Genomic DNA, 18,390 nt, shown 5'->3' on the forward strand with positions numbered 1-18,390 from the left:
CCCCCCCCTTTCAGGGCCAAGACCAGGACGGCGACCCCAGCAAGCAGCCGTGGGCCAAACCAGGGTCAGCGAACGCCTCGCGCTACGTATCAGATGCTACGCTAAACCCACCCTGACGCATTTAGTGACTGATCTGTGTGTTTATGTGTAGCGGAAACGCACCGTTCGGCATCGACAGCATGCCCAATCTCCGCAAGCGGCGCCCCATCCCCCTCGTTAGCGAGCTGGTGAGTTAGCGTCTGTCACAACCTTTGCCCCTGCTTCTTATGTAATAATGGGAATGTTACCATAGACTAGCTTGAATAACAGAGACGCAAACATTCAATGCTAACGGCCATATTTGCTGCACACAATCTCAATTGAATTCATGCTAGCAAACCGCGACGTAAATAATATTGTTTGTACAAAACAAAGTGCAGGCTCGTACTGGTGGATGGTGGCTTCGTATTCATTGAAGGCTTTTAATTTGACGGGGTTCCTGTGGTAGTTTTACACAATACATCATATATCGTCCATTAGATGTCGTTAATGTATACGTCTTGCTATTGTGTACATCCATTTTACCGTGGATTTTACAAGAATAATGTCAAAATATGACGAGAAAAAAGCTGTATCCTAACTAGAAAAAAATGACAAATATTTTTTTAATAAAGTTGTAATATTAGGAGGAAATTTTAGTAGCATAGAGTAGAAATATTAAAGGAAACATTTTTATTTAAAGAGGTTGGGGAACAGTTGTAATATTTTAATTTATTCCCATATAAGTATTAAAAATATTATAAATATATATATTATAAATTATTATAAAATATTATAAGTATTAAAAATTTACAGCAAAAGTATATATTTTTTACAATTGGAAAAAATAGCAAAAATGAACATCTCCGCAGTAATTTTACAAGAATCAAGTCAAAATATGAAGAGTAAAAAAGCTGCAATCTAAAAAAAAGAAATATTATATATATATATATATTATTTATTATATATACATTATAAATTATTATTATTATTATAAAATATTATAAGAAAAGTATTAAAAATTTACAACAAAAATATATATTTTTTACAATTGGAAAAAATAGCAAAAATGAACAAATCCGCAGTAATTTTACAAGAATCAAGTCAAAATATGAAGAGTAAAAAAGCTGCAATCTAAAAAAAAGAAATATTATTATATATATATATTATTATATTTATATTATAAATTATTATTATTATTATAAAATATAAGAAAAGTATTAAAATTTACAACAAAAGTATATATTTTTTACAATTGGAAAAAATAGCAAAAATGAACAAATCTGCAGTAATTTTACAAGAATCAAGTCAAAATATGAAGAGTAAAAAAGCTGCAATCTAAAAAAAAATATTTATTATATATATTATTATATTATATATTATTAAAATATACTATGAATATTATGAGGGGGGTCATTTTAGTAACAGACTTGAAATATATAAAAGGGAATTTTTTTTATTCGGTTGGAGAAAAGGTTATGATAATGAAAATAAAGTGAAAAATATATATATTTATAAAATAAAAATATATATATATATTTATAAAAAATAAATATATATATTATATTAAATATATTAAATATATATATTAAATATATTAAATATATTAAATATATATATATATATATATATATATATATATATATATATATATTACAAGAATAACAAAAAATATCCCAGGTTGGGTCCCGGTCAGGTTGGAAATTTTTCCGTATGGTCCGGTTCTGCTTGATCCGTGCTTAAGGTGACGGGGGGGCTTTAGGGAACCCGACTCTAATTCATTCTAAATCATTTAGTAGTATTTGTCATGATGTAGTACATGATGTAGTACATACACGGTACCTAAGTACCTACTTCCTGCTCCTCCGCTAAAGCTGGTTGGTAACCTCCAACCTTTTCTTTCTTTCTTTTCTTCCTCCTCGTCCGCCTCCTCTCCTGCTCCCAGGCCATGGTGAGTAAAGTATTGTTTTGAATGTGGGATGAGCTCCAACACATCCTTTCATTTTGAAATGTTTACAAAGACTTTAACCCTGGCAGGGATGGTTTAAAAAAAAAAAAACAACACCTCCAACCTCCATGCTTTTTCCACCAGCAAACCTCCTGGCACTCCGTCATCCGTAGGTACAGGGTGTCCCGAAAGACTGGACCTACCTACACGCTAATAATATACATACATCATATGAAATGATATATGTCGAGGCTAATAAATGATCATAGATGATTACGCATTGCTAATTAGATTATAAAAACAGTGAAAAAGTGTTAGCCACCTTCCTGAGCCCCAGACCGTCACACTACCACCGCCTTATTTTTCTCTAATGCCAGAAGTAAAAATTGTTTATTATTTGTATGTATTCATTTTATTATTATTATTTGTTTATTTATATATTTATTTATATTTAAGATTCATACTATTTTTTATTATTTATTATTATTTTATTTTTTGTTTTATTATTATTATTGTTATGCTTATTATTATTACTATTATTATTATGATTATTAATTATTATTCTTTATTTAGTTATCTATTTATATATTTATATTTAGAATTTATACTATTTTTTATTATTTATTATTTTATTTTTTGTTTTATTATTATTATTATTGTTATTGTTATGATTATATTATTATTACTATTATTATGATTATTAATTATTATTCTTTATTTAGTTATCTATTTATATATTTATTTATATTTAGAATTTATACTATTTTTTATTATTTATTATTTTATTTTTTGTTTTATTATTATTGTTATTGTTATGATTATTATTATTATTACTATTATTATTATGATTATTAATTATTATTCTTTATTTAGATATCTATTCATATATTTATTTATATTTAGAATTTATACTATTTTTTATTATTTATTGTTTACTATTTTATTTGTATTATTTATTTTACTTTATTGAAGTCATTTTTAAAACACTTGCATTATTTATTTAAATGCTTTCATACACTTTTATTTATAATATTTTTTGATTTGTATTTTTTTTAATTTTTATTTACTTTGATAAATGTTTGTGCTTTTATTAAAATCATATTATGAGAAAAACAAAACAAAATACATTTGTAATTTTGAGCAAATTAACATTGCTTGGGGAAAAAAAATTAATATTATGGGAATAAAATCCAAATATTATGAGAATTAAATCACAATATTCCAAAGAGCAAAATTCCAAAGATTATATGAGAAAAAAGATGAAATATTTGGGGGTAAAAAAATAGCAAAAACGAGGGAAAAAAGAGAGAAATTGATGCTAGCAATTGGCTTTTTCGCTCAAAGCTGCAATGCAGTTTTTTCTTGAAGTTGGAAAGACTTTGGAGAGCTTGCCCCCCCCCCCCCCCCCCCCCCCCCCCCCGGCGTCGTGTATGTGTCCAACTCCAAAACCATCGCCTGTAAAGAACGTAGCATCAGGATGTTGCGGACGCTTTGTTCTTTCGATAAGTGTAAAAAAGCGGAGAAGAGGTTGAGCGAAGAGCCACTCGAAGATGTCGCGGATACGAGAGAAACGTGTTGAACGTGTCCCGCCTGTGTCCCGTCAGACTATGATCCAGTCCAGGAAGGCCGGCCTGTCCCACACGTTGGCCACGCGGGCGTCCCTGAAGGACGAGGATCTTGTGAGTCCGCCGCGTTTCCGCCGTTTTTGACCCGTTGGAGCGTTTGAAACGCTCTCTCGCTGTCTCCGCAGAAGAGCCACGTGTACAAGAAGACGCTGCAGGCGCTCATCTACCCAATCTCCTGCACCACGCCGCACCATTTGGAGGTGTGGACGGCCACCACGCCCACCTACTGCTACGAGTGCGAGGGCCTGCTGTGGGGCATCGCCCGGCAAGGCATGCGCTGTGCCGAGTGCGGGGTCAAAGTTCACGAGAAGTGCCAGGAGCTGCTCAATGCCGATTGCCTGCAGAGTGAGTTTCAAGGGGTCACGCCACCCCCCCCCCCCCGGCAGAATATTTATTTCTTTTTATTAGTTTTAGGCTTTTATTACTTTTATTATTATTTATTATTATTTTGTCATGCTTTTAAGGGATTTTGGTATTTTTTTAAAATTATTCTTTTACTTTTTATGTGTTTGTATTTTTACACTTAAGTCATTTAAATATTATTATTATTATTATTTATTATTATTCTTTCATCATGCTTTAAAGCGATTTTGGTAATTTTTTAAATTATTCTTTTACTTTTTATGTGTTTGTATTTTTACACTTAAGTCATTTAAATATTATTATTATTATTATTTATTATTCTTTTGTCATGCTTTTAAGGGATTTTGGTATTTTTTTTAATTATTCTTTTACTTTTTATGTGTTTGTATTTTTACACTTAAGTCATTTAAATATTATTATTATTATTATTATTATTATTTATTATTCTTTTGTCATGCTTTTAAGGGATTTTGGTAATTTTTTAAATTATTCTTTTACTTTTTATGTGTTTGTATTTTTACACTTAAGTCATTTAAATATTATTATTATTATTATTATTATTATTATTATTATTTATTATTTTGTCATGCTTTTAAGGGATTTTGGTATTTTTTCTTAATTATTCTTTTACTTTTTATGTGTTTGTATTTTTACACTTAAGTCATTTAAATATTATTATTATTATTATTATTATTATTTATTATTCTTTCGTCATGCTTTTAAGCGATTTTGGTAATTTTTTAAATTATTCTTTTACTTTTTATGTGTTTGTATTTTTACACTTAAGTCATTTAATTATTTGTTTTTGTTCTTTATTATTTGTAGTTATTATTACAATAAATATTTATATATTTTATTATTTTTTTATGCTTTTATTTTGGTCATTTTTATACTTTTACACGTAATTTATATGTGGAAGTATTGTAATTATTTTGTACACTTACTTAAATCAGTTAACACTTTTATTCATTATTTTCTACACTTTTAAGTTATTTTTTATTTTGTAGGATTTTTTCTATTTTAATATTTTTTTATTTATTTTTAAAAATTACAGTTTCTAAAAATCATTTAACATCGTAATTTTCTTAAACTTTAGTTTTTATTATTTCTATGGTTTTAGGTCTGTTTTTATTTATTTTGTTTATTTATTTGTTTTTATTTATAAATTGTTCATATTTATTTTTTAAAAATTGTACACCTATTTAAGTAATTTTACTTTTTTAATTTTAATTTTTATTATTTTGTAAACTTATTTAAATATTTCTTATTTAGTATTTATTTTGTTCTTTTATTACAGTCTTTATTTTTTGCATACATTTTTTTAATGTATGTTTTTGCGTAACATTTTTTGAAACATGAGACATATTATAGATATATATATTATTATCGACATATTATATGTATGTCCAAAGATAATTTTAGAGAATTTTTCTGAAGGTGTCCTGTTAAGGAAATGAGTAAGAAGGGGAGGGGGGGTCCCAAAACCCCCATTTTTTAAATTTCAACGTGATTGTTTCTTGAGTGGAGGTCAAGGTTAAAGGTTAAGTTGATGGGATCACGACGCCTGGTCACAACGATGAAAAAAACGTCTTCACCCTACCTCCGTCTTCCTCAGGAGCGGCGGAGAAGAGCTCCAAGACAGGAGCGGAGGACCGAACGCAGCACATCATCACGGCTATGAAGGACAGGATGAAGATACGCGAGAGGAACAAGCCGGAGATATTTGAGGAGATCCGCCGGGTCTTCAACGTCACCAGGATGCTCCACGGCCAGCACATGAAGAACATCAAGCAGAACGTGCTGGACGGAACCTCCAAGTGGTCGGCCCGGATCACCATCAACGGTAGGGGACTTCTCCACGGAGATGGTGTAGAACATCTTAAAATCGGCAACATGTTGACTAGCTCCAAACTAACTAGCATGTCAGGAAACACGTTAGCCTAACTTGAAACTAATTAGATTTTTAGGAAACACGGTAACAAAACTTGGAAAGTTAGCATGTCACGGAACATGTTCGCAAAACTCTAAGTAAATTAGCATTTCAGGAAGCTAACAAAATACAAATTAGCATTTTAGGAAACACGTTAACAAAATTTGGAAAGTTAGCATGTCACGAAACACGTTAGCAAAACTCTAAGTAAATTAGCATTTCAGGAAGCTAACAAAATACAAAACAAATTAGCATTTTAGAAAACACGTTGACAAAATTAGGAAAGTTAGCATGTCACGAAACACGTTGGCAAAACTCTAAGTAAATTAGCATTTCAATAAGCTAACAAAATACAAAACAAATTAGCATTCCAGGAAACCTGGAAAGTTAGCATGTCAGTTGAGACATTAACAAAACTTGAAAAAAATTAGCATGTCAGGAAACATGTTAATAAAAACCTGGAAAGTTAGCATGTCAGGAAACACGTTAGCATGTCACGAAACACGTCAGCAAAACTTAAAATGAATTAGCATTTCAGGAAACACGTTAACAAAACCTGGAAAGTTAGCATGTCACGAAACACGTTAGCAAAACTTGAAAAAAATTAGCATGTCAGGAAACACGTTGGCAAAACTTGGAAAGTTAGCATGTCAGGAAACACGTTAGCAAAACTCTAAGTAAATTAGCATTTCAGGAAGCTAACAAAATACAAAACAAATTAGCATTCCAGGAAACACGTTAACAAAACCTGGAAAGTTAGCATGTCAGGAAACATGTTAACAAAACCTGGAAAGTTAGCATGTCACGAAACACGTTAGCAAAACTCTAAGTAAATTAGCATTTCAATAAGCTAACAAAATACAAAACAAATTAGCATTCCAGGAAACACGCTAACAAAACCTGGAAAGTTAGCATGTCAGGAAATACATTAACAAAACTTGAAAAAAATTAGCATGTCAGGAAACACGTTAGCAAAACTTGGAAAGTTAGCATGTCAGGAAACATGTTAGCAAAACTCTAAGTAAATTAGCATTTCAGGAAGCTAACAAAATACAAAACAAATTAGCATTCCAGGAAACACGTTAACAAAACCTGGAAAGTTAGCATGTCAGGAAAGACATTAACAAAACTTGAAAAAAATTAGCATGTCAGGAAACATGTTAATAAAAACCTGGAAAGTTAGCATGTCAGGAAACACGTTAGCATGTCACGAAACACGTCAGCAAAACTTAAAATGAATTAGCATTTCAGGAAACACGTTAACAAAACCTGGAAAGTTAGCATGTCAGGAAACATGTTAACAAAACCTGGAAAGTTAGCATGTCATGAAACACGTTAGCAAAACTCTAAGTAAATTAGCATTTCAAGAAGCTAACAAAATACAAAACAAATTAGCATTCCAGGAAACACGTTAACAAAACCTGGAAAGTTAGCATGTCAGGAAAGACATTAACAAAACTTGAAAAAAATTAGCATGTCGGGAAACACGTTAGCAAAACTTGGAAAGTTGGCATGTCAGAAAACACGTTAGCATGTCACGAAACACGTCAGCAAACCTGGAAATGAATTAGCATTTCAGGAAACACGTTAACAAAACCTGGAAAGTTAGCATGTCACGAAACATGTTAGCAAAACTCTAAGTAAATTAGCATTTCAATAAGCTAACAAAATACAAAACAAATTAGCATTCTAGGAAACACGTTAACAAAACCTGGAAAGTTAGCATGTCCGGAAAGACATTAACAAAACTTGAAAAAAATTAGCATGTCAGGAAACACGTTAGCATGTCACGAAACACGTCAGCAAAACTTAATGAATTAGCATTTCAGGAAACACGTTAGCAAAACTTGGAAAGTTAGCATGTCAGGAAACACGTTAGCAACACTCTAAGTAAATTAGCATTTCTAGAAGCTAACAAAATACAAAACAAATTAGCATTCCAGGAAACACGTTAGCAAAACCTGGAAAGTTAGCATGTCAGGAAAGACCTTAACAAAACTTGAAATAAATTAGCATTTCAGGAAACACGTTAACAAAACTTGAAAAGTTAGCATGTCAGGAAACACGTTAGCAAAACCTGGAAAGTTAGCATGTCAGGAAAGACAGTAACAAAACTTGAAAAAAATTAGCATGTCAGGAAACACGTTAACAAAACCTGGAAAGTTAGCATGTCACGAAACACGTTAGCAAAACTCTAATTAAATTAGCATTTCAAGAAGATAACAAAATACAAAACAAATTAGCATGTCAGGAAACACGTTAGCAAAACTTGGAAAGTTAGCATGTCCGGAAAGACATTAACAAAACTTGAAATGAATTAGCATGTCAGGAAACATGTTAATAAAAACCTGGAAAGTTAGCATGTCAGGAAACACGTTAGCAAAACTCTAAGTAAATGAGCATTTCAATAAGCTAACAAAATACAAAACAAATTAGCATTCCAGGAAACATGTTAACAAAACCTGGAAAGTTAGCATGTCAGGAAAAACGTTAGCATGTCACGAAACACGTCAGCAAAACTTAAAATGAATTAGCATTTCAGGAAGCTAACAAAATACAAAACAAATTAGCATTTCAGGAAACACGTTAACAAAACCTGGAAAGTTAGCATGTCACGAAACACGTTAGCAAAACTCTAATTAAATTAGCATTTCAATAAGCTAACAAAATACAAAACAAATTAGCATTCCAGGAAACACGTTAACAAAACCTGGACAGTTAGCATGTCAGGAAAGACCTTAACAAAAATTGAAATGAATTAGCATTTCAGGAAGCTAACAAAATACAAAAGACAGACTCGCTGCCTTCCGAGAATCCGCCAGAGTCGGCGTTACCAAAGCGACCAGACACACGGTCCCGTGTGGCGACAGCGGCGTTGCCATGGCAACCATCACACCTTGTCAAGGAGGAGACATCAGTCGGGCTCGCGCTTTTTGAAATTTCATTCATGCTGAGATCATCCGTGAGTCCTGCTGCTCGAGTGCGGCATGCTAGTTAGAAACGCATCGGAAATACGTTTGAAAGGCTAGCATGAATGTCAACTCACCGCTAATCAATCATCATAGAAGGACATCATCAAGCCTTTAGCCTGCTCGTCCGGCTAGCGCTACAAACACGCTACATCTGTCTGATGTGGTGCAGACAGCATTTTGGTTACAAAGTAGCATCTCAGGAAGCATGCTAACAAAACTCAAAATAAATGAGCATTTCAGGAAACATGTTAGCAAAAGTCAAAAGACACATTAGCAAAACTAAATCAAATTAGCATTTCTGGAAACACGCTAACCAAACGCGAAAGAAAATGGCATTTCAGGAACCTTACAAAACGCGAAAAAACTCAAAGGAAATTAGCATTTCAGGAAACACGTTAGCAAAACTGTATCAAATTAGCATTCCTGGAAACATGCTAACCAAACGCGAAATCAAGTGGCACTTCAGGAACCGAACAATACGCGAAACAACTCAAAGGAAATTAGCATTAGCAGGTAACATGTTTACAAAAGACTAAACAAATGTACATTTCAGGAAATATGCTAACAAAACTGACAAACAAATTAGCATCTCAGGAAACACATTAGCAAAACTAAATTTAGCATTTCTGGATACAAGTTTGGAACAACTCAAAACCGTTTAGCATTTCAGGAAACACATTAGCAAAACAATATCAAATTAGCATTACTGGAAACTCGCTAACCAAACACGAAAGAAATTTCAGGAAATACGCTAACAAAACTGGCAAACAAATTAGCATCTCAGGAAACTTGTTAGCAAAAGTCAAAAGACTGCCATTTTGGGAAACACATTAGCAAAACTATATCAAATTAGCATTACTGGAAACATGCTAACCAAAACGCGAAAGAAAGTGGCACTTCAGGAACCTAATAATACGCGAAAAAACTCAAAGGAAATTAGCATTTCAGGAAACACGTTAGCAAAACTGTATCAAATTAGCATTTCTGGAAACATGCTAACCAAACGCAAAAGAAATTGGCACTTCAGGAACCTAACAATACGCGAAACAACTCAAAGGAAATTAGCATTAGCAGGTAACATGTTTACAAAAGACTAAACAAATGTACATTTCAGGAAATATGCTAACAAAACTGACAAACAAATTAGCATCTCAGGAAACACATTAGCAAAACGAAATCAAATTAGCATTACTGGAAACACGCTAACCAAACACGAAATAAATTTCAGGAAATACGCTAACAAAACTGGCAAACAAATTAGCATTTCAGGAAACATGTTAGCAAAAGTCAAAAGACTGCCATTTTGGGAAGCACTTTAGCAAAGCTAAATCAAATTAGCATTTCTGGAAACAAGTTTGCAACAACTCAAAACTGATTAGCATTTCAGGAAACATGCTAACAAAACGAGCAAACAAATTAGCATTTCAGGAAACATGTTAGCAAAAGTCAAAAGACTGCCATTTTGGGAAACACATTAGCAAAACTATATCAAATTAGCATTACTGGAAACATGCTAACCAAAACGCGAAAGAAAGTGTCACTTCAGGAACCTAATAATATGCGAAAAAAACTCAAAGGAAATTAGCATTTCAGGAAACACGTTAGCAAAACTGTATCAAATTAGCATTCCTGGAAACATGCTAACCAAACGCAAAAGAAATTGGCACTTCAGGAACCTAACAATACGCGAAACAACTCAAAGGAAATTAGCATTAGCAGGTAACATGTTTACAAAAGACTAAACAAATGTACATTTCAGGAAATATGCTAACAAAACTGACAAACAAATTAGCATCTCAGGAAACACATTAGCAAAACGAAATCAATTTAGCATTTCTGGATACAAGTTTGGAACAACTCAAAACCGTTTAGCGTTTCAGGAAACACATTAGCAAAACGATATCAAATTAGCATTACTGGAAACACGCTAACCAAACGTGAAAGGAATTTCAGGAAATACGCTAACAAAACTGGCAAACAAATTAGCATTTCAGGAAACATGTTAGCAAAAGTCAAAAGACTGCCATTTTGGGAAACACATTAGCAAAACTATATCAAATTAGCATTACTGGAAACATGCTAACCAAAACGCGAAAGAAAGTGTCACTTCAGGAACCTAATAATACGCGAAAAAAACTCAAAGGAAATTAGCATTTCAGGAAACATGTTAGCAAAAGTCAAAAGACTGCCATTTTGGGAAGCACTTTAGCAAAGCTAAATCAAATTAGCATTTCCGGAAACAAGTTTGCAACAACTCAAAACCATTTAGCATTTCAGGAAACACATTAGCAAAACAATATCAAATTAGCATTACTGAAAACACGCTAACCAAACGCGAAATCAATTTCAGGAAATACGCTAACAAAACTGGCAAACAAATTAGCATCTCAGGAAACATGTTAGCAAAAGTCAAAAGACACATTAGCAAAACTAAATCAAATTAGCATTTCTGGATACAAGTTTGGAACAACTCAAAACCGTTTAGCATTTCAGGAAACACATTAGCAAAACGATATCAAATTAGCATTACTGGAAACACGCTAACCAAACGCTAAAGAAATTTCAGGAAATACGCTAACAAAACTGGCAAACAAATTAGCATTTCAGGAAACATGTTAGCAAAAGTCAAAAGACTGCCATTTTGGGAAACACATTAGCAAAGCTAAATCAAATTAGCATTTCTGGAAACAAGTTTGCAACAACTCAAAACTGATTAGCATTTCAGGAAACATGTTTACACAAGACTAAACAAATGTACATTTCAGGAAACATGCTAACAAAACTAGCAAACAAATTAGCATCTCAGGAAACATGTTAGCAATAGTCAAAAGACTGCCATTTTGGGAAACACATTAGCAAAACTATATCAAATTAGCATTTCAGGAAACATGTTAGCAAAAGTCAAAAGACTGCCATTTTGGGAAGCACTTTAGCAAAGCTAAATCAAATTAGCATTTCCGGAAACAAGTTTTCAACAACTAAAACTGCGGTTGAAATGATTAGCTGCAAATGTGGAGTGTGCATGGTGTGTTGCATAAAGGCATGGAATGTCAAGTGTTAGCATCCCTTAGCATAACCAAGAGTAGGTGTTTGTTGTGCTAACGTAATTAGCACGTCGGTGTTCTCCCTGCGTGTGCGTGCCAGTGGTGAGCGCCCAGGGTCTCCAGGCCAAGGACAGGACTGGTTCCAGCGACCCGTACGTCACCATCCAGGTGGGCAAGACCAAGAAGCGGACCAAGACCATCTACGGCAACCTGAACCCGGTCTGGGAGGAGAAGTTCAGCTTGTAAGTCCCGGTACCCGCCCGCGTCCCGTGTCCCCTGTGCGCCGTGTGACCACTTGTCACGTCTCCGACAGCGAGTGCCACAACTCGTCGGACCGCGTCAAGCTCCGCGTTTGGGACGAGGACGACGACATCAAGTCCAGGGTGAAGCAGCGCTTGAAGAGGGAGTCGGACGACTTCCTGGGCCAGAGCATCATCGAGGTCCGAACCCTCAGCGGGGAGATGGACGTCTGGTACAACCTGGGTACGCCCGGACCACGCTGGTTTGCTTTGCTGGTGTTTGTGTGGGTTGCCATGGTGACCTGGGCACATGGATGAATGTGGACGGGTCGCTTCATTAGGTACAGCTGAGACAATGACGTCTCACGTGAGAGCCATGGAGGCGTGGATTACAACTAATATTAGAAAATATTCATAAATATTCATATAAATAAATATTCATATTCATAAATCTATTCAACTGGACCCTATAAATATGTCATTCATTATTAATTTGATATGTCATATAAATTAATTACAAATATATTCATAACATTTTATTCAAATAAATGAATATAAAAAAGACATTTATATCATATATTTAGTGAAATAATATCATATTTATTCATATATTAATTAATTGATAATATTAAGTTATGATATGCTCTATCATTTTAATCATTCATATATTTTTCTATATTTTAGAATATTAATAATTAGAATAGAAAATACTTGAACTAACATTTTATATAATTATGTAAATATAATATATAAATAATATATAAAATAATTAATAAAAATCAAATTAAAAAATAATGAATAATGTATAATTTAAATAAAAATATGAATATTGAGAATTTAATTTAAATAACTACATTTTTTAATGTAAAAAAATTTCAAAAGATAAATACAAACATATTCAGAAATGCAATGTAAATATATTAACATATATATTAAATCATAAAATAAATGAATAGAATGTTAAAATGTAATATGTTGAATGATTAATGGAAATAATTATAATTAATTAAACTAATTATATATTCTTGACATAAAATGTTATATATATATATATATACACATATAAATGTAATTTTATTATATATTAATTTTAACTAATAATAATAAATAATAAGTGAATAAAAATCCAAATTACCAATAATTTTTATTTATTTTTAAAAATATGTCAGTGTAAGTACTTTAATAATAATAAATACTAAAAAAAATTTAAATGACAAAAATGAAAATCTATACATCATAATATAATTACAAATGTATTAAAATATTAATAAAATAAAATATATAAAAATCAAAATAGTATAGCACTTTGCCTTAACAATCACCGGCGGTGACCTCTGTCGCCATGGTTACGATAGTATACAAAGTTTTTACCTGCGGTTTGCTGTGTGTGTTTTTTTTTGTGGACGCTTCCAGAGAAGAGAACCGACAAGTCGGCGGTTTCGGGCGCCATTCGCCTTCAGATCAGCGTGGAGATCGAAGGAGAGGAAAAGGTGGCGCCGTACCACGTGCAGTACACGTGCCTCCACGAGGTAACCGCAAAGCATCTCTTTCGGCCGGCCGTACGTGGCAACGCGCTAACGTGACTGGTGTCGTCGCAGAACGTCTTCCACTACGTGACGGACGTGGAGGGGGGCGGCGTGGTGAAGATCCCCTCGGCGCAGAGCGACGACGCCTGGAAGGTTTACTTTGACGAGGTGCAGCAGGACGTGGTGGACGAGTTCGCCATGCGGTACGGCGTGGAGCCCATCTACCAGGCCATGACGTACGTAAACATACACGCGCCAGACGGACAGGAAGTGTGGGAGAGATGTTCGGTGGGCGGGGCTGCCATGAGCTATGACAGGCATGGTCTTGGAAATGATGACGTTCTCTTGGTCTTATGGAACGCACTTATGCACTCAACAGACTAGATAAGTATAAGTACAGACAAAAGTGAAATTATGCAAGTGTGCACTTATGCCATAAAAGACATGCAAGTGTGCACTTATGTGCTGAAAGACACACAAGTGCGCTCAAAAGGCGTAAGTGTAAGTATGCAAGTGTGCACTTGCGCACCGAAAGACATGCAAAATTATATTTATGCACTGAAAGACTTAAGTGTAAGTATGCAAGTGTGCACTTATGCACTAAAAGACGTGCAAGTGTGCACTGAAAAGACAGTGAAATTATGCAAGTGTGCACTTATGCACTGAAAAGGCAAAGTGAAATTATGCAAGTGTGCACTTATGCACTGAAAAGTCAAAGTGAAATTATGCAGGTGTGCACTTATGTAGTAAAAGACATGCAAGTGTGCACTTATGCACTGAAAGACACACGAGTGCGCTCAAAAGGCGTAAGTGTAAGTATGCAAGTATGCACTGAAAGACTTAAGTGTACGTATGCAAGTGTGCACTAAGGCACTGAAAAGACAAAGTGAAATTATGCAAGTGTGCACTTATGCACTGAAAAGACAAAGTGAAATTGTGCAGGTGTGCACTTATGTAGTAAAAGACATGCAAGTGTGCACTTATGCACTAAAAGACACACGAGTGCGCTCAAAAGGCGTAAGTGTAAGTATGCAAGTATGCACTGAAAGACTTAAGTGTACGTATGCAAGTGTGCACTAAGGCACTGAAAAGACAAAGTGAAATTATGCAAGTGTGCACTTATGTAGTAAAAGACATGCAAGTGTGCACTTATGCACTAAAAGACACACGAGTGCGCTCAAAAGGCGTAAGTGTAAGTATGCAAGTATGCACTGAAAGACTTAAGTGTACGTATGCAAGTGTGCACTAAGGCACTGAAAAGACAAAGTGAAATTATGCAAGTGTGCACTTAGGCACTGAAAAGACAAAGTGAAATTATGCAAGTGTGCACTTATGCACTGAAAAGGCAAAGTGAAATTATGCAAGAGTGCACTTATGCACTGAAAAGTCAAAGTGAAATTATGCAGGTGTGCACTTATGTAGTAAAAGACATGCAAGTGTGCACTTATGCACTGAAAGACACACGAGTGCGCTCAAAAGGCGTAAGTGTAAGTATGCAAGTATGCACTGAAAGACTTAAGTGTACGTATGCAAGTGTGCACTAAGGCACTGAAAAGACAAAGTGAAATTATGCAAGTGTGCACTTAGGCACTGAAAAGACAAAGTGAAATTATGCAAGTGTGCACTTATGCACTGAAAAGGCAAAGTGAAATTATGCAAGAGTGCACTTATGCACTGAAAAGTCAAAGTGAAATTATGCAGGTGTGCACTTATGTAGTAAAAGACATGCAAGTGTGCACTTATGCACTGAAAGACACACGAGTGCGCTCAAAAGGCATAAGTGTAAGTATGCAAGTATGCACTGAAAGACTTAAGTGTACGTATGCAAGTGTGCACTAAGGCACTGAAAAGACAAAGTGAAATTATGCAAGTGTGCACTTATGCACTGAAAAGACAAAGTGTACGTATGCAAGTGTGCACTTTTGCAGTAAAAGACATGCACGTGTGCACTAAGGCACTGAAAAGACAAAGTGAAATTATGCAAGTGTGCACTTATGCAGTAAAAGACAAAGTAAAAGATGAAAGATGGCTTCCGTGATGACGGCGGCGTTCATGTGCGTCCTCAGACATTTCTCCTGCCTGTCGTCCAAGTACATGTTGCCAGGCGTGCCGGCGGTGATGAGCACATTGTTGGCCAACATCAACGCCTTCTACGCGCACCCCACGGCCACCTCCAACGTCTCGGCCCCGGCCAGGTTCGCCGCGTCCAACTTCGGGGTGAGTGGCGTGGCTTGGGCAGGGTGGAAATGTTTCAAGTGTAAAAAGAAGTGAAACGGTGTAGCAGGTTGGGTCACGTTTGGCGTTTGCATTCGCAACATTGAGCCCGTTTGATGTCGCTGGTTGCCATGGCAACAAGATTTTTTTTTCTCTCTACTTTCCAAAACTTCAGCTTGGCTGTCAGCGTATGTTCCTTACACACCGAGCTTATGTTTGCTCGTGTGTTACAGTGCACTCACACACACACACTCACACACACACACACACACACACAGGAAGTGAAAGTTGTGTATTTGGCAGATGGTGCCGTCTGCGCTGCCAGGTAACGCCGCCATTGTTTGCGCTTTCATCCCGGCTTAAAAAAAGAGGGAAACCCTCCAGTTTAAAAAAAAAAAAAAAAGAAAGAAAGAAATAACGACCTTGTTGCTAAGCAACCACCTTTTTTTGGCCGGCCAATCAAAAGTGATGCAAGAACAATACAATAATTCACATTGGAGCAAATGAACAATAATCATATGAGTAAATAATATAGGAGTTATTATAACAAAATGAAAATAAATACTGAAAAATACAGAAATATAGATGAAATAAATATCACAAAATGTTTAAATAATGTACATACTAAATAATGTTTGAATAATTATAGGAAAAAATAATTTAAACATTTTTTTTTAAATAAATACAGAAAAATACCACCCAAATTAAATTTAAATAAGTAGTGACTTTTTATTTAATAAGGATAATACAAAAGTAATACAATTTCAATATTGATAAATAAATACTGAAAAAAATGAAATAAATAAAAAAAATTTTTAATGAGGTGAATAGTGACTAAATAAGTTTAAAATAATTCTAAGAAACATATAATAAAAATTAAAAAATGACAAATACTGGGAAAAATGTATATGAAATAAATATTTTAAAATGTATACAAGTAAAATAAATGTGTATCAAAATGTAATAAGGTAATTAATAATAATAATAATAATTCTACAAAAAACAAGAATTTAAAAATAAATAAAAATAATAAATAGTTTTATAAGAAAAAAAACAAACAAAAAAACATTTAAAAATGGATGCACCCGCAAAAAAAATTATTTACAAGTTGGGAATATGTCCATATTTGCATATAAGTAGTAATTAATCAAAAAAGAAATGGTAAAAAATTTAAATTGACAATGACAATATTAGCTAAATCTGAAAATAATCATATAAATAGTGTCAGAATAGCAAAAACCTGTTCAGGCTGAATCCACAGCGCCTCCACTGGTTGGAGCTCAGTACTGCGCCACCATTTATCCTCCATTCTTGAATAATCACCAATTAGTCCATTTGTCCTTGATTTTGTGGTTTCCTTGCCAACAGAGAGATCGCTTTGTCAAACTTCTGGATCAGCTGCACAATTCCCTTCGCATCGACCTCTCCATGTACAGGGTGAGGGAGCGCCATCGCCTTTCTTTTTGTTTTACCTTCTATATGATTATTCTATATGATTATTACACACTTAATAACACGTGCGTGCGTGTGCGTTCTCAGAACAACTTCCCCGCCAGCAGCAAGCCCCGCCTGGGTGATCTCAAGTCCACAGTGGACCTCCTGACCAGCATCACCTTCTTCAGGATGAAGGTAGACCTGTTTTTTTTCATCAAGTACTCAATTTGCCACCTTTTATTTGTCATTACCTCCACCGAGCGTTGTTAGCATGCTAGCGTTAGCATATTAATATTGGTATAGTAGCATTTTTAGCCGTTTTCCTGCATATAAACGCTGTCATGCTTGGTGTTAGCATGCTACCCTGCTAACATTAACAATCATAGGTAGGCATTATTATGGTAGGTGTTAGCAGGCTACCATGCTAACAGTAATGTTAGCATATTTTGCTATTTTCATGGGTAGACACACAAACACCATGATCACTAACACTAGCATGTTAGCATTGTTAGCATCCTAGCATTTTTGCTCTTTTCACAGGAAGACATAATTATGCTAGGTTAACACCTAGCATAACGTTAGCCTGCTAGCATTGTTTGCAGGCTAACGTTAGCTTACCAGCTTACCAGCTTACCATATTTTGCTATTTTCGTAGGTAGCCACACAATAAAGTATCTATCTTGCTAGCATGTTAATTATTAATTATTAGCATAGCAGCATTTTTATCCATTTTCATGGGTATGAATGCTATCATGATAGGTGTTAGCATGCTACCATGCTAACATTAACATAGTTAAATTTTTAGCCATTCTAATTTTTTGAGCACTACCATGTTTGGTGTTAGCATGCTAAGTGTTAACATGTTAGCATTGTGAATGTCTCTCGGAGATCAATGAAGTATCTATCTTGCTAGCTAGCATGTTAATATTAGTATAGTAGCATGTTTAGCCATTTTAATGGGTAAACACTGACAGTATATGAACACTTAGCACAATTGTGCTAGGTGTTAACATGGCGGTATTAGCATGTTAGCATCGCTAGCATGAGCACACTAGCATTTTTTGCAATTTTTCACAA

At 34.3% G+C, this 18,390-nt stretch overlaps 1 protein-coding gene across 1 annotated transcript in view; it reads left to right on the forward strand.

Moving 5' to 3' along the window:
- Positions 1 to 18,390, forward strand: part of LOC131127881 (uncharacterized) — a 97,196-nt gene that overhangs the window by 56,626 nt on the left and 22,180 nt on the right. The window contains exons 13-24 of the mRNA XM_058070188.1: positions 15 to 64; positions 152 to 227; positions 3,571 to 3,645; positions 3,717 to 3,936; positions 5,570 to 5,797; positions 12,001 to 12,142; positions 12,214 to 12,383; positions 13,553 to 13,668; positions 13,738 to 13,901; positions 15,732 to 15,882; positions 17,248 to 17,316; positions 17,419 to 17,508. Of these exons, the coding sequence (XP_057926171.1) occupies positions 15 to 64; positions 152 to 227; positions 3,571 to 3,645; positions 3,717 to 3,936; positions 5,570 to 5,797; positions 12,001 to 12,142; positions 12,214 to 12,383; positions 13,553 to 13,668; positions 13,738 to 13,901; positions 15,732 to 15,882; positions 17,248 to 17,316; positions 17,419 to 17,508 (1,551 nt within the window). The remainder of the gene's footprint in view (positions 1 to 14; positions 65 to 151; positions 228 to 3,570; positions 3,646 to 3,716; positions 3,937 to 5,569; positions 5,798 to 12,000; positions 12,143 to 12,213; positions 12,384 to 13,552; positions 13,669 to 13,737; positions 13,902 to 15,731; positions 15,883 to 17,247; positions 17,317 to 17,418; positions 17,509 to 18,390) is intronic.

This window comes from Doryrhamphus excisus, chromosome 4, assembly GCF_030265055.1.
Source record: "Doryrhamphus excisus isolate RoL2022-K1 chromosome 4, RoL_Dexc_1.0, whole genome shotgun sequence".
NCBI classification, from domain to species: Eukaryota; Metazoa; Chordata; class Actinopteri; order Syngnathiformes; family Syngnathidae; genus Doryrhamphus; species Doryrhamphus excisus.